Source organism: Rattus norvegicus, chromosome 4, assembly GCF_036323735.1.
Source record: "Rattus norvegicus strain BN/NHsdMcwi chromosome 4, GRCr8, whole genome shotgun sequence".
NCBI lineage: Eukaryota > Metazoa > Chordata > Mammalia > Rodentia > Muridae > Rattus > Rattus norvegicus.
In genome coordinates this window covers 159,835,725-159,861,491 of record NC_086022.1, presented here as the reverse complement: position 1 = coordinate 159,861,491, position 25,767 = coordinate 159,835,725, and the positions used below count along the sequence as shown (strand labels likewise).

The following is a 25,767-nucleotide window of genomic DNA, read 5'->3' as shown; positions in this document are numbered from 1 at the left end:
CATAGTCATGAACACTTGCTGCTCTTGCAGAGGACCTGGGTCTGTTTCCCAGCACCTACCTGGTGGCTCACAACCATCTGTAACTGGTTCAAGGGGACCTGGCCTGACCTCTAAGAGAACCAGGAAGGTACATGGTACACACACACACACACACACACACACACACACACACAGGTGAAACACACATACACACAAAATAAAATAAATAAATTTAATAAAATGCCTCTTAAACAATGCTACCTAAGCAAGGAGATCCCGGAGGCATTGAATGTGAGAAAAAGAGCTAGCCTAGGGCTAGACTTTCTTCCACAGTGTCTCTGAGTCAGCAGGAAACACTGGGATGGCGTGCAAAGCTAGGTCAGGCAGTTTCCTGGGAGCCTTGGCACCCTCTTCCTTCAGAGCAGAGCTTCTGGGCAACTTTCAGGTCATAGAAACAGGAGCCCCAGTGTCCCGAAAACAAGTTAGGTTGAATTATTGATGGCGAGAGAGTGAGTCTGGAGGAGCAGGTACAGACAGTACCACAGAGAGAACGAACTCCAGGAGTGACCAGGGTCTGCCTCTCCGGGTGTCAGTTCCTCTCTGGAGGACAGAATGAGGGGTCCAGTTGTGGGAGATGTCTAGGGAGTTGGAAGCTGGCAGAGGCTTCCCTGAGGGACTGTGTGAGGTTCTCTCCTCAGCCTACAGCCACGTTCCACAGCCAGAGTTTATTCACGGCCTCCCCTGCCTAATTTGTTCCTCCAGTTTGGCCAGCGGTTCCAGCCCTATATCCAGTACTGCCTTCGAGTAAAGCAGACCATGGCTTATGCGCGGGAGCAGCAAGACACGAACCCGCTGTTCCGCACCTTCGTGCAGGTGGGGTGCCGTGGAGCACAGGGGCTCCGATGGGGGAGGGTGCAATTGCACAGCCAGGTCATGCCAGGCTTCCGCCCGGTGCAAGGCTGGGTTACTGGAAGTGCAGGCAGGAAGGGCCCTGTACACTCCTGAGCTCTGCCCCCTCCCCTGCAGTGGTGTGAAAAACACAAGCGCTCCGGAAGACAGACACTGGGTGACTTGCTCATCAAGCCTCACCAGCGCATCACCAAATACCCACTGCTGCTGCAGGCTGTGCTCAAGAGAAGCCCTGAGCCCCGAGCCCAGCTGGCCCTGGACAACATGGTAGGTATTTAGGTGGGGCCAGGGTCCTTGTGTGGTGGGGGCTGGTGGGTGGGTAAGAAGTGATCTGTAGAAATCCCCGGAGGTCTCATTCCTCATACAGTGCTGACTGACTAGACCTATTTTAGAGCGCTCTGGCTACCATTGAATGGGGAAGCCGGGCTCAGCTGTACCTCCTTCTGCTTCTCACACCCTAAGATCGTAGCCGTGGAGTCCTTCCTGCAACACATAAATGGGCTGGTCCGACGGGGTGAAGAGCAGGAGAGTTTAATGGCTGTGGCCCAGCGCATAGGACCCTATGAGGTGCTGGAGCCCTCCAGCGAGGAGGTGGAGAAGGTGAGGAAACGGGGTGGGGGATGGGGGGAGGGGCTCCGAAAATGCCAGGCTCCAGGGAAAGCAGATGGAGGAGAAGCCTGACAGAGAACAGAAGTACCTGAGTGCCACAGTCGGGTGTGTCCGTTCCTTTCTGTGGGAGGAGCCCAAAGGGTAGATGGGAAGAGTAAAGAGGGAACCCTGGGATGTCTGCTGTGGCTCCCGGTTCAGAAAGGATGGACCAGTCCCAGCACAAGGAGCCACCGCGGGTTGGGATGGAGAGGCACGCCCGCAGGATGCCCTGATCCCTTTTCTGCTTGCTCTCTGTTGTTCCCTTAGCACCTGCGTCAGTTCTCCACCCTGGATCTGATGACTCCTATAGAAGGGGTTGCCCCTGAGAACACCAGGCAGCTGTTGCTGGAAGGGCCTGTGCGGATGAAGGAAGGGCGAGAAGGGAAGGTGAGGGTACCATGCATAGAGGTGACAGAGGAGAAGACATGTAAGGACACAGGGATGAGAGGCAAAGGAGCTGGAAACAGGAATAAGGGAGGTGGCTTGGTGGGTAAGATCGTTTGCTCTTTAGGTATGCGGACCTGGGGATAGAGAGCGATGGCTCAGCAGTTAAGGGCACTTGCTGCTCTTGCAGAAGACCCAGTTTCAGTTTTCAGGACCCACATGGCCACTCACAGTTGTCTGTAACTCCAGCTCAAGGGACTGGCATCTCCAGGCACCGCATACATACATGTGCTACACAGACAGATTCATGAAGGCAAAACATGCATCCACATAAAACAAAATAAACAGGGCTGGAGAGATGGCTCGGCGGTTAAGAGCGAGGATTGCCTTCCGGAGGTCCTGAGTTCAGATCCCAGAAACCACATGGTGGCTCACAACCATCTGTAATGGGATCCGATGCCCTCTTCTGGTGTGTCTGAAGACAGTGACAGTGTACTCACAGATAAATAAAAATAAAAAATAAAACAAATATCTCCTTCAAAGAAAAAAAATCAAGAAGCCGCAGTTTCCAAACGGGATCCAAACATCAAACAAAACGTGAGAACCTACATTTGAATCCTCAACACCTTCTTAAGGAACTGAGCCTAGGGGCTAGAGAGACAGCTCAGTAGCTTAGAGTGCTTGCTGGTCTTGCGGAAGTCCAGTGGTCACCACCCATTGGTGGTGGTTTGTTATTGCCTGTAACTTAGCACCAGAGGAGGATCTAAAACTCTCCTCTGGCTTCCTGGAACACCTTCACTTACATGCACATACTCCCACACAGTCACACACACTAAATAAAATAAATGGTTTATGATTTTTTTAAAAAATTTTTTATTGGGGTTGGGGATTTAGCTCAGTGGTAGAGCGCTTGCCTAGCAAGTGCAAGGCCCTGGGTTCGGTCCCCAGCTCCAAAAAAAAAAAAAAAAAAAAAAAAAAAGAAAAAGAAAAAAAAAGAAAAGAAAAAATTTTTATTTAATTTAACTTAATTTTTAAAAATGTATGTTGAGTACACTGTAGTTGTCTTCAGACACACCAGAAGAGGGTGCCAGATCCCATTACAGATGGTTGTGAGCCACCATGTGGTTGCTGAGAATTGAACTCAGAACCTCAGGAAGAACAGTCAGTGCTCTTAACCTCTGAGCCATCTCTCCAGCCCCCAAAATAAATGTTTTGTTTTGTTTTTTAAAAAAAGAAAGAAGGGGTTGGGGATTTAGCTCAGTGGTAGAGCGCTTGCCTAGGAAGCGCAAGGCCCTGGGTTCGGTTCCCAGCTCCAAAAAAAAAAGAACCAAAAAAAAAAAAAAAAAAAAAAGAAAAAAAAAAAAGAAAAGAAAGAAAGAAAACAAAAACTGGGCATGGTTGCTTGCATATGTAGCACCAGGACTGTTGGGAAGAGACAAGCAAACCGAGAGAGTTCCCTGGCCAGTCCACTTCATCTCAAAGAAATAAAGTAAAAAGTGAGAGTAAGACACTGAGGATCTTGCTGTCTCCCACACATGCGCACACTGGAGTGAAACATCCATACACTCACATATACCTCACACCCACTACACAACACACACGTGCACACACACACACACACACACACACACACACACACACACACGGTAGCACTGGGAGAAAGTGTGGTGGGCTGGGCAGGAGGACATGGCTCTGGTCCTGCCTGAGTGCTAGGTCTTTGTATGACCTTCAGCCCGCTCTGTTCCCTGCTTGGAAATCAAGATATGGAACCAAGTCCACTCTCTCCCAGCTGATCGCTCTGCAGTTCTGACCTTGTCCTTGGGCTCACAGGCAAAGAGAAAGCTGGGATCCCAGAGAAGCCCCTCCCCTGACTCTGCCTGACCCTACCTCTTCCTCCTGTACCCTTACCTGCAGATGGATGTGTACCTGTTCCTCTTCTCGGACGTGCTCCTAGTAACCAAACCTCAACGCAAGGTGGACAAAGCCAAGGTCATCCGTCCTCCTCTCATGCTGGAGAAACTCGTGTGCCGACCACTTCGAGACCCTCGTATGTCTCTTCTCCAGAGGAGGAAGAGTCGGGATTGGGGTCAGATAAGACCCAGACCTTAAAGCAGAGCTTCTTCTCCATGCAGACAGCTTCCTGCTGATCCACCTCACGGAATTCCAGTGTGTCTCCAGTGCCCTCACCGTGCACTGTTCCAGTTCAACGGAGCGGACACAGTGGCTGCAGAAGACCCAGCAGGCTCAGGTAGGTGGCAGTTAGGCTTGGAGCAGGGTAAGCATGCACCCCTGGAACTCAGGACTGACATCACAGATGGGTGAAGGAGGGCAGAGAGGCTGGGCTCAGTGCTGGTGCAGACTTGACCAGCGGCAGGTCGGATGCGCTCCAGAGTCTGAGAAAGCCTGTGGCCATCTACCAAGGCAGCTATTGAGACGACCCAACACCTGGTACACCCTAATGGTTTCCTCACACTGAAATGGTGAATTTCTAAACCTTATCTTCTGTTCAGAGACACCTATGGAGTGCTTTTTCGGGGCAGGCACTAGTGCTAGGTGCCAGGGAATCAGAAAAGAATGAAAACACAATTCCTGACCTCCAGATCTGTAGCTCATTAGAGTCATCAGGATACAAATAACAGAAGCGAGTATACAGAACGGGGCCATGCCTTCTATCCCAGCAGTCTGCTGGAAAAGCCGTGGTGCTGAGGGAGGTTAGGGGGAGAAACCGTTGCATCAGAACAGACAACGAAGCAGGAAGAAGGGAATCTATACAAAGATCCAGAAAGAGGAAACAGTCATGTGTTGAGAGAGGCACCGGACTGGAAGTGTCAAGTCAGCCCCATCTCTCACAGGAACAGGACTGGATCAAACACCTAGAGCTCAGTAGGGACCATGTTCTCTAAACCTCCCATTGCACCGAGTGTGTGTGTGTGTGTGTGTGTGTGTGTGTGTGTGTGTGTGTGTGTGTTTATTATGTGTGGTATGTGTGTATTATGTTGTGGTGTATGCATGACTGTGTATGTGACTGTATTATGTGTATGGTTTACACATATGATCCTGTGTATGTATTATGTGTAGTATTTGAATATGACTGTGTTGTGTGTGTGGTGTATGTATATAACTGTGTGTGTCCTGTGTGTATGTATTTTGTCGTGGTATATGCACACGACTGTATATTATGTGCGTATACACATGACTGTGTGTGTATTATGCATACGATTGTGTTGTATTATGTGTGGTGTGTGCATATGACTCTGTGTGTATTATGTATGTGGTGTATGCATATGACTGTATGTATGTGACTGTGTGTAGAATGGAGTAGGATGTTTGCTTGGCATTGCCAGGGTATAGGGTGGGTGCAGCAGAAGTTGAGTCCATGAGGTAGTACCACGGGATCCTGCCCGTCTCTAAAGGCCAGGCTAGGAACTTGAACTTTGTCCTGTAGACAAAATGGAGCCAGTGGAGGTTTTAAACAGGGCAGTGATGTAGGCAGACTTAAGGGATAAGAGTAGGAGTTAAAAAAAAAAAAAAAAGAGAGACATCAGTAAAGCTCCGTCAGTTATAAACAAGTCAGCAGCTTTAAAAATAATAACAAGAAAACCCAAAAAACAGTAGCAGGGCTAGGGTGTAGCTCAGCGGGAGCGTGCGTGCTTAGCATGCACAAGACCTGGAGTTGATTGAGCCACATTTCCACACAAACAAAACAAAACATCCAGAAACAGAGTCCCTCACAATTTTAAAGGCCACGAGCTCAAACTGGAGGTATTGACAGAAGTGAGCTTTCTGCTCAGGTCCTAGGGGAGCACCTATGTCTCAGCTGCTGATGGCTTCCGTGGCCCTTAACTGGGACAGCAACTCCCGGCACCCCATCTCTAGTTTTCCCCTCCATGTAGCAGTGCCCAGACTTCCCTCCCTTTCTTAGAAAGACGCCAGACGTCCAGTTTAGAATCCACCTGGAATGCATGAGGGAGTCTGTCTGAGATCTTCACCTTGGGTCCTATCACATCTTCAAAGACCCATTCCCCAAATAAGGTCACATTTATGCTTTCTGGGGAATGGGTTTCAGACCTGGCTTTCTCCAGGCAAACCCACCGTGGGAGCAGAATAGCAAAGATTAGCATTAGAGGCTCCTTGTCTTGCTTGTTGGCAGAGCTGAGGCTCAAACCCAGCATCTCTGCTGTATTGGAAAAGCACTTGACCCCTGCACTCCACTCCCAGCCTCACGAAGTAAAATGTTCATTCACTCACTTACTTACTTGTGGGTGGGCAGGTGTATGTGCATACCACAAATTTGTATCACCACATCTGTAAACTTCCCTTTACCAAATTCCTCTCAAATTTCTCCCTTTCCTTTGGTTCCCAATCTTAGAACAAGCCTTCTCCCAAGTTCTCCCTTTGAACTTCTGGGAACCAGTAAAACCTGCTGGTGAGCATATGCAAAATAACAGCCTCTGTTAGGCTCTGCAGGTCATTTCTGCTCTATGACCAAACTTTCAGTGAGGTTCCCAGCCACTCAAAGACCGAAATACTGCAACACACACACACACACACACACACACACACGTGCACACACACACGTGCACACACACCACCACCACCACCACCACCACCACCACCACCACCACACCACACAAGGGTGACAGAATATCTCTTAGTCCCTTCACTGCTCAGGGCTGAAAGTTTTTCTTCTTCCCATTGCAGAAATGTTAGTGAGATGGCTTCCTTGAGGGCTTACAGAGGTGGCTTACGCTTTAACAGAAAAATGAGCTTGCAGTGGGGGCGGGGAGGCTTCATGGCTGGGAGGAGGGAAAGGAACTACATCTGAGGGGAACAGGAACCCTCAAATGTAAAGGCCAAGAGATGAAAGTGAAGCCAATTAAACTAAAGCAAGATTTAGAGGACAGGCCACAGCCCACCCTGTGTTCTTGGCAAACTTTCTAAGCGTCTGGGAAGGTACAGTGATAGCAAGCCAGTGGCTTGGCATGAGGCCATGTGCTTCGTGGGTGTTTCTACAGGTGTGTTTCATTGTGACACAAGGGAGAGGGTGCTCCTATAATCTCAGCACACAAAGCTGAGGCAGGAGAATTGTGAGTTCAGGGCTAGCCTGGGCTATATAGCAAGTTCTGGATCTGAGCTGCATCGAAAGACCCAGTCTCAGAAAAATGAAGAAGAGAAAGGAGGAGAAAGAAAGAAGAGAGAAGAGGAAAGAGAAGAGGAGGAGGAAAGAGAAGAGGAGGAGGAGGAGGGCAGAGCTGGAAGGCGGCTTTGGTGTTGGTGGCTGAGAGGCGGAGAGCTCCTTCTAAAGATCTCTTGTCATACCACACTACTGGGGAGACAGTGGGTGGATGTGGTAATCCCAATGAAGTGCAGAGAGAGGAGGCATTCTCTCTTGGGGATTCTCCACAGGAATCTTGCTTGGGAGCCCTCCCCCCTTCTTTCTTCAGCTTTGTGGGGGAGGGGGCGCTCCTATAATCTCAGCTATGCTCTAGCTCCTTCTTTCCCACACCACTCACCATGGCTCTCCTCTTGCTGTAGCCAGGAAGATTTCCCCGCCCGACCAACGCCCCCGTCCCCCAACCCCCAGGGGGATTCCCCAACCCCTGCCTTTCCTGGGGAGGGTCAAGGGCAAGCTTAGTGAAGACAGGTCAGCAGATGTCCTTTAACTAAGACTTCCTCTTCTCATCCTTTCCCTTCACACCAACCCTATCCTCAGCACCCATCACAAACTGAACTTGGGTGTATGGGGCAAAGGGCATGGCTTCTCCTCATAACAGGCCATGCAGCTCCACCACCGTCCTTCTGCTCCTACCCTTCCCCACCTCACACTGAGTAGAAAGATGAAGACTGGGGAAGAGGGAGGAGACACAGGAACTGGCCCAGACTGCCAGCTTCCTGCTCTCAGCCTCTGCTCTGGTTCAGTGACTGGGAAGCCAGGGAAAGGAGAGTTGTCAAGACTGTCCCCTTGATATCACTTTCCTATGCCTGCCCAACCCTCCTCCAACATGTCTCACCCTGACCCTCCATCCCCACCCCACCCTGCCCTCACCCTCATCTCCTACCAAAGCTTTGGAGACACCCAGGAGCCCCAGAGCTGCTGCCTCACACTCTCCACACTTCTGAGAAAGTACAAACATGGAGCTAGGAGGCTGACTTAGCATCAGTCAGAAGAGAGCATTGTATGGGGTTAGGGGACACTTGAGGTCCCCGCTCTATGTCAGATGCAGCACCTTAGCTGCCACTGAGGTGGGGATGCCAAAGGGAGGAGATAAAAGACTCCAACTACAGTCCTTTCTTTCTTTCCTTCTTTTCTTTCTTTCTTATTTCTTTTTAAAAAAGATTTATTTATTATGTATACAGTGTTATGCTTACATGTATGACCCTCCACCAGGAGAGGGCACCAGATCTCATTACAGATGGTCATGAGGCACCATGTGGTTGCTGGGATTTGAACTCAGGACCTTGGGAAGAGTAGCCAGAGCTCTTAACCTCTCCACCATCTCTCCAGCCCCTCTTTTTTCTTTTTGAGATAGGGTCTCACTGTATAAGTTCTGATAGGTCTTGGACTCTCCATGTAGATTGGGCTGGCCTCAAACTCAGAGATCCGCCTGCCTCAAGTGGACACACCTATGAATATTGGTGTCCATTCTGCGCACAGCAGCTGCTTCTACGTTTCTTCATGCCAAGTCTCCTCTTACCACCCACCTTGTGCCCCCTCAGACTTTGCTGTCTCCCCCAACATTAACCTCCTGTGGTAACTCAAAGCCCTTCAAGGCTGCCAAAAAGCTTGCAGTCACTGAGCTAAGACTTACAGAGTATACTCTCACGCGGCTCTCCTCTCCACCAGAGCATCCTTGGCAAGTAGCCGCATCTACGTCTAGTCTTTGCATCTGTGAGGTGAGCTCATGGCCACACTCTCCATGCTGGAGGGTGCTGGTGTGTGACAAAGCACCCCGTGTGTATGGAGGTCCTTTGCAAGACATCTGTCGGCTGTCACTGCTTTACTCTGTGTGAAAACTCAGAAGGGACACAGACATGTGTCCTCTTGACTTCCGTCCTGGGACAGCTTTCCTTTCTCACCAGTCTAAGGGACAGGAGAGTCCTCAGCCTAGGACAAGCATGGCCCCTGCTCCTCCCTCCTTCAGGATGAAGACCAAAGTGATGAGAGAGCAATGTGCCCAAAAGAGTGACCTGAGGACCAGTATGGTCCAGAGCCCTTGCAGTACCATCCTCTCAGAACGGGAGAGATTCCTAAGAGGAGCATCGAAGGGCTTCCCTGAAGGTGTAGGGAGCAGGGGCATGAGAGCAGAAGGAAGGGGCACCAGCTCTGCAGCTTGGTGCCACCATATCTTGTCACCATTGTGCTCCCTTCCTGTAAGAAGGACTCCTATGGTGGTCCCTAGCCCTCTAGTTTCCTTTCTCAGTAGGAAAAGAAATGTAAACACCGTGCCTCAGAGGGGAGTTAGGAGAGTCTAGGATACCATAGGTAAAGCCCTTAACACAGTGTCCAGCAGACAGCAAATACTCTATAAATGACAGCTCCTAATGAAAGTCCCTCCCCAGGCCACTCTGCAGAAGCTGAAGGCCGAGGAGTATGTTCAACAGAAGAGGGGGCTGCTGGCCCTCTATCGAGACCAGGGCAGGGAGTCTCCCAGCCCCAGGCCCTCCACACCTTCCCCAGAGGACTCTCAGAGCAGTGCTGAGGGGAGGTAAGACTGAGTTCACCATCCAAAGAGGGGAACACGAGGTGGGGAGGAGGGAGGTGACATTTATGAGGCTAAGAAGAAGGGTGAGTAGAACAAAAACATTAACTGCAGCCAGGAGTGGAACAGGATAGTAGTTACCATGGGAAGGGATCGGTGGCATAGGGTGGGCACAGGGCAAAGGAAACAGAAACATGGCGTGCGAGCTCCCTGTGGTGAGCAGGCTCCAGAGTAAAGGGAGATCAGGATTCTCAGAATAGCAGTTTCCAGAACACAGCAAGCTCCAACCCCCGTAGTGTAAGAGGTTCATTCAGGATGATACAGCTGCTTAGCAACAGGCTTTTAGAGGAAAGGACCCATCCTCGGACCCACACAGCAAATCTGAGACAAGCTGCTTGAGACGAGGTCTGAACCAGGTGCTGTAGACAGAGCAGCTCAGAAGCAACCTAAGCTTTTACTCGTTTTCCCGGCGAGTAACTCAGGCTGACCGAGTTACTCTCACGGCCGTTCCTCCCAAGCAACCACTCCCAGCTTACCTCAAAGTCTTTTTCTTTTTCAAATATGACTCTACACAGGGACTGTACTACTCTCCATGTCGCTTCAGTTTTAGTATAGGCGCTGTAGAAAGGGAGTACCCAAGGTCTTTTCTAGAGTGCACTGCTAACCAGTGAGGTGGGAAAAGCCAATCGCTGTCATGTACAGAGACAGGACAGTAAGTTTGGAGGAAGAGACATTTCTGAATGGAGCAATAGGAGACGTTTCCCAGCCTTGAATTTATTTGATCCTCAGCGTCTGAGTCTGAGTCTCTGCTCTTAACTGTAGGGCTTTGGAGTTCACTGTAATCCCCCGACTGGTAGTGACTGAAGATACAGATGAAGACACGCCCTCCGTGACCGATGATACCTCAGACTCTGGCTATGGCACCTTAATTCCAAGTTCTCCAAAGGACTCTCAATCCCCCCTTAACAGGCTTCGGAGCAAGGCTCTTCGTAGGGACCCTCGCCTCACCTTCTCCACCCTGGAACTCAGAGACGTTCCCTTGCGCCCCCAGCCTCCTGACCCCCAAGCTCTCCAGCGACGAAGTGCCCCAGAGATGCCAGAAGGGATCCTAAGAGGAGGCAGTCTACCCAGGAGAGCCCCACCAACCTGGTCCGAGGAGGAAGATGAGACCTTGACACCAGGGAATGTGGTGGTAGAAACCCTAAGCAGGGCACAACGTCGGAGTCCGCTCCCCCACTCTCCCGCCCATACTGACTCTGCTGGGGAAAGCCCCTGGGAGTCCACAGATGAAGATGAGGGGCCTCTATCCCCTGGACTCCGCCCCCGCTCCTTGCGGGCTGAGGACATGCTCAGGGAGATCAGGGAGGAGCTGGCCAGCCAAAGGATCGAGGGAGCCTTGGAACCGGAACCAGGAAATGGCAAGCTCCGGAGGCTGACTAGAGCCCAGCTGCAGAGAATGAGGGGCCACCACGTCATACAGCTGGACACGCCCATGTCTACATCGTAAGTGCAGAAACTATTAAGGGTCAGAAGGGCAGTATGGAGGGGCTGTTCTAAGAGGTAGGCTGTGCAGAGCGAGGACCAACACAGGGGAGGGTACTCTGCTTTACCCATCAGTCCACTCGTTGCTTGCCCTTGACCTAATGCCTTTGTCTCCTTCCTTTACAGAGACGTATGAGGAATGCTGGGGCCCTTTGATACATCTCCTAGAGGAATTGTCTCCCCAAGAGTGCTGGTCACCACCTCCCCCTGGACTCTACCTCAAGGATTCACCTCAAACCAAGCCTGACCCAGGCATCATCTCCTTGACTCTGAAGGTCAAGAACTGGACATTGTGTCTCACAGACAAACCCCCAAGTCCCACATAAAACTGCCGAGAAACATGACTGTTTTGGTTAGAACTGGTCCGGGTGAGAAGAGGATATAGCATGGGTACCCATCCGGTGGCGCCTACTGTTAGCTAGCGGGATGACTGGACCTTCCATGTCACTTTTCATGTTCCGGGCTTTGCCGGGTCTCTCCTATCCACAGACCACTCTTTCCAAGGTCAGAGGTCACTTTTAGATTTTTAGTGTATTTACAAGAGTCGGGGGCTCCAGCTGGAGACCCCACTGTTCTGTGCTTGCCCCTACCTTAGGGAGTTCAACCGTTCATCCATTAGTGTGATATAATCAATACAAAGACTGTTTTATCTACTGTGAAAAGGGCCCAGAAATCAACTGAGGAGGCCCTGAGAAGCTTTGTTTGGGTCCTTGCATCCCAAGTGGGTATCAGATAGATTGTGCTTTTTCTCCACAATCACCTCTCCTGGCTTTTGGCACCCTCAGCTGTCTGGGAGCAGATGGCACACTTCCCTGCCATGCACAAGTGGCTGGCACAGGCTGTCCTCGGCAGCTGGGAAAAGCTATGTACACCAAGTCGGTAGCACCAAGGAAGTGGCTGCCAGATCGAGCCTGCCCCCTAGAGGACCAAAGAGGAGGTTCACAGGGAAGCAGGGCATCTAGCAGGATGGTCCTTCGAGTCCCGTTCCTGAGGTGGGGGTGTGGCCTTATCGCGGGAGGTGGGTCGTGGACGAGTGGGCAGGGCTTTCTAGAGTCTCGCGGATGTTCTCCAGGCAGCCACGCAGGTTCATGTCGCAAAGCACGCGGCCCACTACGTCCAGCGTGGCCTCGTGTCGCGGTGTGCGGCGCCGCCAGGCTTCCAGCATGCTGTAATGAGCCTCGCGGAGGCAACGCCCGTTCTGCAGCTCCAGCCGCTCGATCTCGTGCTCGCTCAGCCCCAGGAGCCGCATGAACTCCTTCCAGCGTGTCGGAGGCACGCCATCCACCACAGCATACAGCATCGCAGGGTCTGCAGCTGGGGACAAGGACCATGCACCTCCAGCAGCAGCCCTACCTTTGTACCCTCCACCCTGCCCGACTCCCTCCAGGGGCAACGCCCCCAGCGCGAACCCAACTTACTGTCAAGCCGTTGTGGCTGGGCCGCGACGACGTCTTCCCATTTCCGAACAGGGGCGGGGATTGGCACAGGGTTGAGGGATCCGTAGAGGAGAGGGTCAGCACCCTGGGTTGGGACCACCTCTCTTACAGGTGGCACGAAGTTGTGCCAGTTACTAGGACCGAAGACGGGGCTGATGGGGGTACTGGAGACAGGAGGACTGAAGCGTGGGGTGGTGCTGAAGCCCAGAGTGGGGTTGAAGCCGGGGTTGGGGCTGAAGGCTGGGATAGAGGCTGGAGTTAGGGGCTTAGTAACAATTCCTTCACCCTCCACCTGAAAGAAAGAAAACATAGCATTAGTGGGGGAGAAAAAGGACTCCCTTCAGGTGCTTTATTCTTTATGGGGGTGGGGATAGAGGAGCTAAGGGAGCCCACCACCCTCATTCCAAGTAATTTGGGTATCAGGTGTTGGAAGGAGTAGTCAGAAAAGCTGGAGTCCTTTCTTCTCACCTCTTTGACAGGAGCTGAATCCCTACAAACTGAAAAAAAGAAAAAAGATATGAATTTCACTTCCCTTTTGATGTTGGCACCCTGGCCTTGGGGACTTGTGGTGTCATGCCTCAGGGCCTATGTGGCCCTGGGGAAAAGAGAATTACTGATATCAGTAAGACTTGAGGATGGGGAGGGGAACACCCTTAAAGAAGGGGGGGGGGAGGGACTAGGGGGATGTTTGCCCAGAAACCGAGAAAGGGAATAACACTCGAAATGTATCCGTAAGACTTCTCTCCCACCACCCAGGGCCACTCAGCCTAGAATCCTTAGCCAGGGACAGAGAGGCCACCCCTCATCTCCCTCCATCTTGCCCACCTGACCCCCTCCCGTATTTCCACCGACACCCTTTATCCCCAAAGTCCACACTCACTGATGGAGTAGACCCTGGGCCTCCACTGGGGATATCGGCACAGTAGACTGATGCAGATAAAGAATAAAAGGCAAAGACCTAGGAAGATAACCAGAGGCAACAGCACGGCAGTACCTGCAGACAAAAAGGAAGATGCTCAGTGTGAGGCAGCAGCAGAGACTGGGGGCTTGGGGGGGTGGGCGGAGGGAGGCCATGGAGTCAGCCAGCCAGCTGGTGAGCATGGGCACTAAGCCATTCATTCCCCCTCACCTGAGTCCTGGGGGTTTGTGACATTTGCAACTGGAGGTAGGCACAGCTTCATACATTCCTGATTTTTCTTGCAGCTGAAAAGAGATGAGAACAGGTGAGTAGGAAGCTCTACGCTTTGCAATTGTGCTGCTATCTCTTCACGGAATGGAATTTAACCTGCTTCTTTGAGAGCTGATGCAGAAGAAAGAGCTCATCCTCGGAAAGGCTGTGCTGACAGCCAGGAGCAGAAGTAGATACAAGTGATCTCAGCACTTGGGAGCTAGTGAGGAAAGTATCAGTCCAAGGTCACCCATAGCAAGGTCAGGGCCAGCCTGGGCTACAGTAGACCCTGTCCAGCAAAAGAACAAGGAGAAAGGAAGGGGAAAGGGAGAGAGAGGGCAAGTCAACCATCTCGATGAGTTTAAAGTAGTCATCGTCCCACACCGTAGCACCCAATCATCTGTAACTCCAGTTCCAGGGTATCTAGTGCCCTCTTCTGGCCTCTGAGAATACCATGCATGTACACGGCACACATAGATACGTGCCAGCCAAACACTCATACACAGAAAATAAAAATAAATTTCTAAAGTATTTTTTAAATGTCAGGCATGGCAGCACATGTGAGTGGTCAGGAGGCTAAAGCAAGCAGATATCTAGGAGTTCAAGGCCAGCCTGGTCTACCTAGTGAGTCCCAGGCCAGCCAAGGCTAACCAGTGAGACCCTGAGTAAAGACAAATAAAATAAAACAAAATGGGGCTGGAGAGATGGCTCAGTGGTTAAGAGCATCGACTGCTCTTCCAGAGGTCCTGAGTTCAAATCCCACAACCACATGGTGGCTCACGACCATCTGTAATGGGGATACGATGCCCTCTTCTGGTGTGTCTGAAGATACCTACAGTGTACTCATATATAATAAATAAATAAATATTTATTTATTTATTTATTTCTCTTGGCCTCTCAGCTGCTACAAGGTGAGCTACTTTGCTTGCACAGTATGCTCTGATCATGATGTCCTGCTTCAGCACCGGCTCAAAAGCAGCAATGCCAAATACTGTGAATTGATGAAACCAGGAGGCAAAATAAGCCGGTCTTTGCTTTAAGCTGATTCAGTCACAGGTCCAGAAAGAGGACTCATACAAGAAGCTGGAGGGCCTCCCATCCGATAACACTGCTGTTTACAGCACTTGATTTTGGATATGACCGGTCACGGGGGCATGAGAGATTTTAGGATGTCTATCACTGGGGCAGCCATTGAGAGCTGTCGTGGGGGGTTGGGGAGGAGAGAGATGAGAAAACTACACTGCGTGGGGGTAGGGGGACGACAGAGGAATGTGATCTCAGCAGAAGTCTGCAAACAGGGAAAGGAGATTTTTGTCTTCCTCATGAGCTCGGGATAGAACACATAGGATTGGGCACATGAGCTCTTCTGAGTTGAAACTGAGTAGGAAAAAAAATAGAAAGTAGACAGCGTTGGCTCAGACAGTATTATAGATCGTTGGTCTAGCCGTCTGTTTTGGAGATCCAACCCAATGCCTCCAATAGGCTAGGCCAGTGCTCTACCATTGACCCAAAGTACTTCCACCCTGACTCTCCTTACCCTAAAAGTTAATAAACATTAGGTGTGGGGATGTAGGAATTTGCCCAAGGTTGCAGAGCCAGGAAATGGGTAGGTTGGGATTTAACCCCAGGTCAGTTCAACTATGAGAGTCTCAGAGTTTCTTCCTCTGGAAGCAAATGTATGAGAACAGCCCATGTGGAGGCACAGGAATGAGGAAGTCTGTCAGGGAGGCTGGGAAGGAATCACCAGCAATAGGGTGGCAGACACACCAGACCTAAGACACCATCAATAGAGAGCCGTGGAGAACAGTGTGCGCATATTCTAACTGCCCAGCACTGAAGAGGCATGCACGCTATGCCCTGTATGTGGAGGTCTGAGGATGACTTTGTGGAGCTGATAGTCTCTCCTTTCACCTTTACACGGGCTCCAGAGATTGAACTCAGGGTGCCAGACTTTTGCTGCAAGCACTTTACCCACTTGCCTGTACCCTAACATTCTGGAGAAACAGAAAGGACAATCTGATGTCTTGCTGTACTGTCTTCTCATCCAGTTGTAGGATACTTCCTTTAATCCTGCTTGGAGCCTCTCAGCCACAGCTGTTCATCCACCCTGGTCCCCAAGCACTTGGCAGATACTCACTGGCTGCAAGGGGTGCACTCATTTCCGCTTAGAAAGAATCCTGCGTGGCAGTTACACACGGTGTTCTGTTTCTCCTTACCTGTGAGAAAACAGTGAGACTAAGAGAGTGTGCCTGCAGTCTGAGGACACGAGGGAGGGAGAAGGGCAGGATGCAGGCACCACATAGGAGCTCATACCCACAGAGGAGTAGAAAAGCAGCTCCCTCATGGGGAGGAGGGAAGGAGGAGATGGGGTTGGGGGAGAGGCCTGGACTTGAGTGAGTGGTGCTCACAGGGGATTGTCACGGTGCCATTGAAGCAGGGGCTGCAGTCCACACACTGGAAATGCGTCTCACTCAGGTAGCGCTGGAATTGGTTCTTCTTGCAGCCACACACGGTGTCCATGTCAGCTTTGCAAGGAGAAATCTCCACCTGGAACATTTCTGAAGAGGGAAGGAAACGGTATATGAGTCTCGCACCGCTTTTCCCACACACATCTTGACGCCCCAGCTCGCCACGTGCATTTGTCTTCGTGACACAGACAGTCCCACACACACACGCCCAGGTTTGTAAGTGCATGCATGTTCCCGCCACACCCACGGGCAGATTCGAACCCCGACCCCTGGCAAACATCCATGGACACACACACACACACACACACACACACACACACACACACACATGTTCACGCGCGCCTTCTCGCACCGTGCACCTTCTAGAACCCTTGCCCAATCCTAAGGCTTGCCTTTCCGACATGTCTTGCAACTGAGACACTGTCTGACGTGGTTCTGCGAAGCTGTAAAGGTGCCTTTATCACACACCTCGCAGACTGTTTCCTGCCCTGGGCTTGGACAGTCACTCACCAAGTAGGTTCCTGTGGATGGGGTCAGGATTAGTCTGTAGTTGAGAGCTGAAGAGCAAAGCCCAACTCCGGGGGAAACAGCAAAGTAAGGGGACTCCCATGGACAAGGTCTGGGAACGTCAGAAACAAGCAAAAGGAACCTCACGAGGACTCTCTGCCCCCATTGTCTCCTACCTTTGTGGCACTTGGTGCAGCAGATGGAATTATTCTTTGGATGGGCATACTTTCCCTGGGGACACAAATTATCCCTCTTCTCCCGGTCACCAAGAGAAGGAACCAGTCCGGTGACCCCTGACGGGTGTATCCCCATCAGCAGAGCCAGGAGCACCTGAAGGAACAATCGGAAAGAGGAAATTCTGTCAGGGATAGGGTGAGGCCTTAGAGGCAACAACAAACTGGATACACACACACACACACACCGCCAAGTTTACATCCTCCCGGGGAACATTGTCCCTAAGATGGTGGCTGCTGTGTAGTCCAGTGTTTTCCTGGTCTCTGGTGGTTCTGTATGCTAGCAACGGTCTCTACAACTGAGCAGTTAGGTCTCAGGCCCCAGCTGCATTTCATCCTGTTCAGTTCCCTGAAGCAGCTCACAAGGCTGACCACGGCGGGGGAGGGGGGGACACTGGTCAAGGAATGTTTAGGCTTGTTTGCAGGGCTGAGGGTGGAGCTCCTGGTCTCACACAGAAGCACTGAGGTGCCCTCTGCCCTGCCGAGAAATGTAGCCAGAAGGAGGAAAACAAGGCTGTTTCGGATATGGCCTGGTTTTCCCGCAGACAGACTGACAGACAGACAGACAGCGGCGCCTTTGGCATTTCTCTATCTGGCTGCGGGTTTCACACTGTGCCTGTTTGTGGACACTTCCTAGAAGTGAGCAAACCTCTCTGGATTCCATTACAGTAATTAGAAAAGTATGTTGTGGGGAGGGGGTTAAGTTATAGGGAGGACTGTCGTGAAGATAGTTCGGGAAAGTGCTGCTATGCGACCTGAGGACCTGAGATCAAGCTCCATCGCCTACATAAAAAGCCAAGCATAGCAGCATAGGTTTATAATCCCAGTAATGGAGAAGAGCAAGGCAGGTCCCTGACGCTCTCTAGAGAACCTGAGATTGACCTCTGACCTCCATCCACACTGACACACCCGGAAATGAACACACATCTGTGGACCATGCTCTTCCAAGCACCACTCCTGGGCAGAAACTAAAGGAAGAACTCTGTGCGAGTGCCGGGATGGGGAGGGGGAGCTGGGAATGAAACCCAGGACCCCCACAGAGCCCTGAGCCACAGGCTCAGTCAAGACTTCCAAATATTTGTTTCAAGTCTGACTCAGCAACCTGCCCTCACATCCATGCCTCACATCACATACAGCGCAGGTTGGCAAGGACAAACAGAGAGGGAAGGCAGGTGACAAGGGTTAGGTATGAGCAAAGGCAAGTGGCTCATGGACCAGAGTGGACCAGAGCTCAGTGATCTGGCTCAAGATGACCAGCAAATCGGGAGCTGAGGATGTGACAAGAGTTCCAAAGAGGTCCATTCTAGAAGGCAGGTTTTATAATCTGAGGAAAGCTTGCACCAACCAAATGGTTTCCCTGTATGTAAATAGCTTCCGTGTGGAGAGAGCAAAACCCTCTTAGCTTCAATTTAGACCTCACTCTTTGATCTCTCCCAGCTTTGGTTCCTTTCTCTCACCCCCCCTCAGCCCCCCCACCTCCCGCTGAGCCTCTTTCTGGTCAAGACAGTGGAGGTCTTCAAGACAGATGTAGGAGCAACCGACCAATCAGATCGCATTCAGGAGAGACCTAAGAACCCATAGCTACCTAGACTCACAGCTGCCTTTGGGGGCCTGCAACACCACAGCTCTTTTGGAAGGAGGCTGGCAGCTTGCACCCTGCCAGCTGCTGTTACTCGAAGTGCTATCTCCCTGGCAACAGCAGCTGCACGGGCCAGGAAGCCCGTGCCTCCACCGCCGGAGACCTGAGAAGCCACACACAGAAGCACACCAGCAATCTCTCAGGCAGGCAGGGGGTGCACTCCTCCATGCACACACACACACACACACACACACACACACACACACACACACAGGCTTCCAGGGTGACAGGAAGGGTTAGTTGTGATAAGAACTTCCCAATCATGAAAAGTGTGGTTCCTTTCCCCGAAGAAGAAAAGCCTGGAGCACCTAAGGTCAATGGTGCTTCCAACCCCATCAGAGGACCTGAAGCAAAGCCAATAGGCCAGGCGGTGTCAGCAAGAGGTAGAGGTGGGCTCCAGGCCAAGAGCGGCCTTGGAGGGAGCATCTCAACCAGTGATGGATGAACCTCCAGAGACGGAGGCTGGCTTCTCCGGTCACGTGTCCCTCCCATTCCAGAACTCTGGGGGTTAAGTCAAATCCGGGAAAGGGAGATCTTTTCCCAGCAGCTCCGCCCCAGTGACTCAGGCCAAGGGAGGGAGGGGATCTAGGACAGTGGACGGGGAACTGCAGGGCTGTGAGTCAGCAGAAAAGTCAACCAGCAAGTGGAACCCCATCTGCTCCCTCTAGGGTGCGCAGTCTCTCTCTCTCTCTCTCTCTCTCTCTCTCTCTCTCTCTCTCTCTCTCCTCCCTCTCCATCTCCCTCCCACCCCCTACTCACTCAGATTTCGGGGAAATGCCTCCCTCTTCCACCCCCATCCCAAAGGGAAGTCTTCCTGACCCCTGGCTTCCCAGTCAGGTCAGTAGGCTCCTCCCAGAGGACCAGCCTCCTCCATCCTTCCTCTAGACTGGGACCTGCCTTGATCAACAGTCTTTATCTGAAAAAGCCTACCCCGGGATCCCTGCTCCCTGGCTCCCCGGGCTTTCCCCGACAGCCCCCTGACACTCCCCAGTTCCAACCAGAATCAAACCCAGGTTGCCCTTCCACCCTAGTTCCCCACATTCCCATAGCCTGCCCGGTTCTAACCAGTCCCATTGGGTTTGGCGGCTCCCTAGACAAACCCTTAAGAAAGGACCAGTTCTGAGGCTTTATAGCCACTCCCCAAGCCAAGTAGCTATGGGGCAAAAACCCACAGCCCTCTTAAGGTTAGAAGAGATGGAGGGAGTTAGGTTTTAATCCAGGCCCTGGAGAGATAGAGGCAGGCTAACCACTGGGTTCAAGGCCAGCCTGGTTTATAACATGAGTTCCAGGAAAGTCAGGGCTACACAGAGAAACCCTATCTCAACAAAAACAAAGTAACAAAAGAGATGGGGCGCAGGCAGAGAACCGGCACTCTATCTCATGTGCTCCAGGCTTTCCAGGGCCCTCTGGTTCTTTCAATAGGTACCTGGTATAGGTGCCCTATTAGCAGTTGCATCATGAGGCAAGCAAGGGACTAGGCTATCCAGGTCCAATGTCCTGGTCCAAACCTAAATGCCTTTGCCTGGAGCAGAGGAGGGGCAGGAAGCTGGGGGTGCCTGGGGAAGAGATGGTTGAGGGGGTGGCAAGACATCTCTCTAACTACCCCTCAGCTTCCGCCTTAAGGTAGGACTTCCTGTGTAGGGGCTGTTGTATAGGGCAAAGAAGCTGTGGTCAAACTTGACCCAGCCACCTTCGGGGGACTCGCCCATCCCCCACACCAACGCGCTCATTACGTTAAAGTGTGCTTGTTCCATTTAATGTCAAGACCTACGCGGTGAGGAGCTCCTCAGTGTGACCTCTTCTGACAGCGCTGCCACAATCCTACCTTCCACCCACGAAGCCCCTAATTGGTGATTCATGTTTCCCCACCCAAGCTCCACAGATACCCTGTCACCTGTTCATGTTGAATAATGTGTTGAATAATGTGAATTTGCCCATATCTATTCTGGGCTCTTATCAGAAGCTATGGTTATTTCAGATGAGTAGATACAATCTCCCCAGGCAGACCGCAAACCTTATGAGCTAAGAGGTCAGAGCACTGCCTTGGTCACATCACCCAGGGCCAGGCCTGCGGGCCAGAGGGACAGACTGGGGTGCCTTCCATTCAGACGGAGCTGGTGATACACCCAAGGATGTAGGGAAGCAGCACCCCCGCAGCCCCCCTCACCTCAGAGACACACTTGTCTCTGGGAGGTATTTTAGAAGCTGTGCATTCCCTTCTACACACAGGCACACTCTCGCACATGTCCATGTTGACAATTCTGCCATTGCTCATCTCTTGCCGAGTCCGGCTGGCGAGCCAGTGCAGCTGGCATTAGTTAGAAGAAAGGCTGAGAGAGCTCTTGCTCCAGTCAGCACAACCACACTTCCACTTAGCCAGTCAGCGACCTACTTCACCTGCCTCCAGCTGAGCTCACCAGGCTCCTCACCTAGATGTCACATCACCAACTTCTTGGTACCAAGGCTGCAAACTCTGCAGCAGCCCTAAGAGTCACCTGCCAGTCCTTTTGGAATCTCTCCACCCTTTACCCCACACCCCAGCACTGATTTTTTTGCAACTGCCTTCCTCCTACCTACACCACTCCACAGTGGTGTCTCAGGGCCTCACTATGTGGCTGAGGCTGACATCAACCTTCTGGTTCAAGGGATGTGCCTGTCTCAAACCTTGGCAGGGGCTGAGGCTACCCACATAGTTTCTTATCTACATTCAGGCTTCAACTTGTACCACTGGGTTATGAATCTTCCTTTGCACCTCCAGGGTCTGGCTTCAAGAATCATTTCCATGGATAAATCCTTCTGTGAGCACATACATACTTCTGAGAAACTCACTGTTATTGGAACACAGTCTGGCCAGGCTGCTTGGAGAATAGCAAAGGAAAGAGGGAAGGAGAGAGGGAGGGAGGAAGGGAGGAGGAGGGGGAGGAAGGAAGGAGGAAAGAAGAAAGAGAGGAAGGGAGGAAGAAAGGGACAGAGGCAGGGAGGCAGGGAGGAGGAGAGGGAGGGAGGAAGGAAGAAAGAAGAAAAAGAGGGAAGGAAGGAGGGAAGAAGAGGGAGGGAGGGAAGGAGTAAGGGAGGAGGAGAGGGAGGGAGGAAGGAAGGAGGAAAGAAGAGAGGGAGGGAGGGGGGAGAGGAAGAGAGGGAGGAAAACGGGCCCTCACCTAGGTCCTTAAGCACGACTCTATTTCTTTTTGGTATGTTTTAGGACATGGTCTCTAATCCAGACTGGTCTCAAGCTCCCTGTCTAGCCAAACCCAGTCATGACCTGAGCTCCTGTCTCCATCTAACAAGTGCTAGGATAACAGGCATGTACCACCATGACTGGCCCAAGGTTCTTTTTCACACACTCCAGAGTGCCAGTTGTCACATTCCTCAACATGGCCACTCCACCCCAGCTGAGGCATTCACCTCCTGTAACCACCTCCAACACAGAGTCCCACCTCTCCGTTCCCCTAATCCAGGCTCTCAATTCCTCTGTCTTCCCTCCTTCTGGCTTCTGCACGCCAGTCCCAAGCCCTCTTTTCTATACAACATTCCCCTGTTCCTATCTGACCGATTTCTTATTCCTTAGTTGATTAAGCCATTAGTCAATGGTCAAGGTCTCCTTTCTAGGGCCCAGATAGGTGCTGGGGATGGGACAAGGCTCACACTTTCAAGAGCTCTCTGTGAGCCAAAGATAATACACTATGAGCCTTCGGGTCTCTGCAGGCAAGCTCAGCCCAGCAGACAAGCAAAAGCCATTAAGCAAGAAGATAGTGTTGGCCTATAGCCCAACCTCCTCCCCCAGCTCTGCCTCCAGGAAAGCACATCACATCACGCCAGAGTCATTTTCACTCCTGTAGTCAAACTCTTTAAAAAGTGGCAAAGTCTTCTTGGCCTTGCCACATCCCTGCCACGTCCATTGCTGCCTCATGACCTCAGCACTTCATCATCACCTGCACACCTCACAGCCCTATGCTCTGCACTGACGAGGCGGGGGACAGCCTTCCGTGTCCCTGGTCTTCAGGTTCTGCTTTCTGTTCACAGTATCCCCGTCACCACCTGGGCCTCCTCCACTGAGTCAGGATGTCTCCTCTACCCAGCCTGTCAGAGGAGGACGGCCATTGAGTAGTGACACTAACACTGCTAGAGATGAGGAAAGAGAAGCCAAGCATTCGCTGAGCCCTTTCTGTTTGTGGCATACATTCCCCTTTGGGTCCACCAACTTGAACTTGATTCATTCGCCACTGATCCTAGCACCCGAAGTTGGGCCTAGGAGATTAATAAACTAATAAATATTCAACACACATTCATCTACTCAATCTTGACAACGACGGGGTACTGATCACTGTAGACATTTTGGAAATGGAGAAACAAAAGCGTAGGGGAGTCACATCACATGTCCGTAAGGGTGCTGGGCTGAGCCCTAAATCCAGATGATCTACCCCTCAAGAGAAAAGAAATGAGTGGATGGGGAGCTGGAGGATAGCCAGAAGGGGCAGTCTTGACAAGTTGTGAGGTGAGGCTGGAAGGCAGGAGAGGGAGAAGGGAGGTAAGACCAGGCAGACTGGATCGGTACAGGGTTCTGGGAACACCGCTTTAGATTGGGACCCTAGAGAAAAGGAAGGGAATGGGCACAAAGGAGATTGACCAGAAGAGAGAAAGGGCATAGAGAAAAAGGCAGGTCTCAGGGGCAGCGCTGGGCCAGGGAGAGGCAGGACCAGAGACACCGTGCAGGTGGTACAGCCCACCCAGACAGCCAGGGAGCCCCGGAGGATCCCCACAGAATGATTATGGACACACAGAAATCAAGGGAACACGAACACGGGGCCAAGGCCAGAGAAAAGTACATTTTCCAGTGACGAGAACAAGCTGCCACCAACTTCCCCAATCGGAACTGTGGAATTGGAAACTGTGAGATTGACTTTTGGGTCTGTGGGGAGGGAGCTAAAGGATACGTCGCCCAGGTAAAGAGTTATTAGCTACTTAAGAAGGGTCAGGCCAGTGGAGACCTCGTATCTGGAAGCAGAAATGGAGGCAGAAGGGCAAAAGGTGTCTCAGGGTGAAGTCTGGGACCGGGAGGCTGCCCAGCTCTGTCCAGTTTCTGGTCCACTCCCAACAAGCACGCTATCCCAAACTTGTCCCGCCAACGGATTTCTTTCTGCTCAGTCTTCCAACATCCGGCCCCATGCTGTTCAACCTCTGCCAGAGAAAGAGGGCTGCCCCCTCTAAGTCCACTGGCCGGGCAGCTGGCATGGCCACAGCCCAACACAGGCCAGGACCTCCGCTGTCAGGCCCAAGGCTTGCCTGCTTGGCTTGCCGAATTCTCTCCCTCTCAGATCTCTCCCTTCTACATCTCAGGGCAGCCCCAGGTGAGGCCCAGCAAACTCGGGGGCAAACTGAAGCACACAAGCCCCTGCCCCCATCCCTTCCCCAAGTACAAGCCTACTTCTGCCAGGCCGCGCCTCGATAGCAGCCCACCCTTCTTCCCTCCCGTCTCCCATCTCACCAGTGACAGCAGCAGGCCAGGCACGATGGGGAGACCCATGTCCGGCCGGCAGTGGCCTCTCTCACTCCCCCATTGGGGCTGGGGACAGGGCAGCAATTGGCAACGCTGGTGAATGAAGTAAGACGATCGGACCAGGTGGCCCGGGTGTTGGCAGCGTGAGCCCCGGGTTAGAAAGGCTCAAAGTCAGAGGTAGATGGAGATCAGGGTACGGTCCTCCAGGATCTCGTATCCAGTAAGCCCGATCATGAGCCAGAGTTCAGAAAACTCGGAGAAAATTAAAGCCGAGGGGAGAGAGGAGGTAGGAGGGGAAGGGAGAGTGGCGGGGGTGGTGTTGCAAGAGCGGGACCGGAAGAGCCTGGGGAGCGGCGAGGGAGGAGGGAGGAGGGAACTAGAGGAGAGAGGAGAGGGCCAAGGTTCTTTAACGCTTTGTAGCCCGGGACCCAACAGCTTGGCGCCCCAAACCTACTTAACACCACTTAAGAGTTCGAGAATCCACAGAATTCCAGTTCGGACTCCTCTGTTTTTTAAGTGGGTGAACTTAGACTGGTGGACTAACCCCTCCAAGCCTGTTGTCAAATTCACCGAATGAAGACAAACTACCGATCTCATGGGTATGGAGGGAGGGCAGTATCTGATGCACTCTGTTCCTTAGCGCTCTCTGTCCCTCTAGAGTTCCCTCTAATCTCACTGTCTTGGAAGTTTACCCAGGCAACCCAAACCGGGAGGGAAACCAAATGTACTTTTGTACCCTGCCTGGGCTCTGATCCTCGGTCCCTCCCACTGACTCTCATCTTGTCTCTTCCAGACAGATACCCCAGCTACCCACCACGGCTTGCCCACCAACGGTGGGAGTGGGGTGCAGGTGTCAGACAACCCCCCTTCTAAGCCTTGGTTGTCTCCTCAGCTATTAGTTTGGAGTAAAAATGCCTTCTCTGACATAGGGAAAGAGAAGCCTTGAGGATTCGGGAAGCCATATCTGTAAATGCTTCAGGTTTCAAAGGGTTCGTTCCCAGGGCCCCTTTCCCAAACATACAGTTTTGTCTTGTTTGAAATTGGGGTTCATTTAGGCCAAGCCGGCTGGTCTCAAACTCACTCTCTAGAGGAGGCTGGTCTTGTACTTCTGATCCTCTCACCTCCTACATGCTGAGATTACAGGTGTGCACCACCACGCAAGCTCTAGATATTCTGATGCATCCATTCGGACTGACCCCAAAGATTATACCACATTCAGGGGTGAGAAAGAAGTCACAGAACTATGCATGCTGGGAGGCAGAGCTCTGGAGAATCAGGATTCCTGGCTCCTGTTGGAAGGCCCCACTGTTCTCTCTGCCCTTCTGAGTAAGACCTTACCTTCTGATAGCCATCCTTTACAAGGGATGGATACCTCCTGCCACCCCCATTCGGGTGGGTCTTCTCCCAAGGGAACCCTATAACACCGGGACACCACTCACTCAAGTGCCCTTGAGAGTCAGTGACCTTTATGCGAGCCAGTTCATCCAGCCCAAGGTCCTTTAGCAGCTGAGACTTTGAGACAGGGAGGGAAAACCAAGAAATAGGGGGTCGAGGGTTTGAGGACTTGGAAACAGAGCTCCTGGCCCTTCCCTGTGAGCTACTGCTGACCTCCAACCTCCAGGACCCCAACCCTGATGTTTCCTCTCCTCTGTTACCC

At 52.0% G+C, this 25,767-nt stretch overlaps 2 protein-coding genes across 5 annotated transcripts in view; one reads left to right on the top strand and one right to left on the bottom strand.

Moving 5' to 3' along the window:
- Positions 1–11,505, top strand: part of Plekhg6 (pleckstrin homology and RhoGEF domain containing G6) — a 35,744-nt gene extending 24,239 nt beyond the window's left edge. Inside the window, exons 9-17 of one of the 3 annotated variants that reach the window (NM_001427743.1) lie at positions 742–852; positions 1,006–1,155; positions 1,351–1,488; positions 1,804–1,923; positions 3,835–3,967; positions 4,053–4,168; positions 9,481–9,626; positions 10,443–11,123; positions 11,289–11,505. In NM_001427743.1, the coding sequence (NP_001414672.1) occupies positions 742–852; positions 1,006–1,155; positions 1,351–1,488; positions 1,804–1,923; positions 3,835–3,967; positions 4,053–4,168; positions 9,481–9,626; positions 10,443–11,123; positions 11,289–11,298 (1,605 nt within the window). In that variant the 3' untranslated portion in view covers positions 11,299–11,505. Of the gene's footprint in view, positions 1–741; positions 853–1,005; positions 1,156–1,350; positions 1,489–1,803; positions 1,924–3,834; positions 3,968–4,052; positions 8,590–9,480; positions 9,627–10,442; positions 11,124–11,288 lie in introns of those variants that run through there. The other 2 variants (XM_006237403.5, XM_063285336.1) reach the window with 2 other exon arrangements.
- Positions 11,506–11,674: 169 nt separating this feature from the next.
- Positions 11,675–24,373, bottom strand: Tnfrsf1a (TNF receptor superfamily member 1A). Of its 2 annotated transcripts, NM_013091.2 has the most exons (10): positions 24,099–24,373; positions 16,918–17,071; positions 16,627–16,755; positions 16,175–16,324; positions 15,904–15,982; positions 13,728–13,801; positions 13,479–13,592; positions 13,067–13,095; positions 12,581–12,890; positions 11,676–12,476 (listed from the first exon to the last, which is right to left on the bottom strand). In NM_013091.2, the coding sequence occupies exons 1-10, from the start codon at positions 24,135–24,137 to the stop codon at positions 12,169–12,171; spliced, it is 1,386 nt and encodes a 461-aa protein (NP_037223.2). In that variant the 5' UTR covers positions 24,138–24,373; the 3' UTR covers positions 11,676–12,168. The 2 variants fall into 2 exon arrangements, with proteins under 2 accessions (XP_038963056.1, NP_037223.2); XM_039107128.2 differs by lacking the exons at positions 15,904–15,982; positions 16,175–16,324; positions 16,627–16,755; positions 16,918–17,071; positions 24,099–24,373 and adding an exon at positions 13,884–15,874 and having other exon boundaries at positions 11,675–12,476.
- Positions 24,374–25,767: the final 1,394 nt, after the last annotated feature.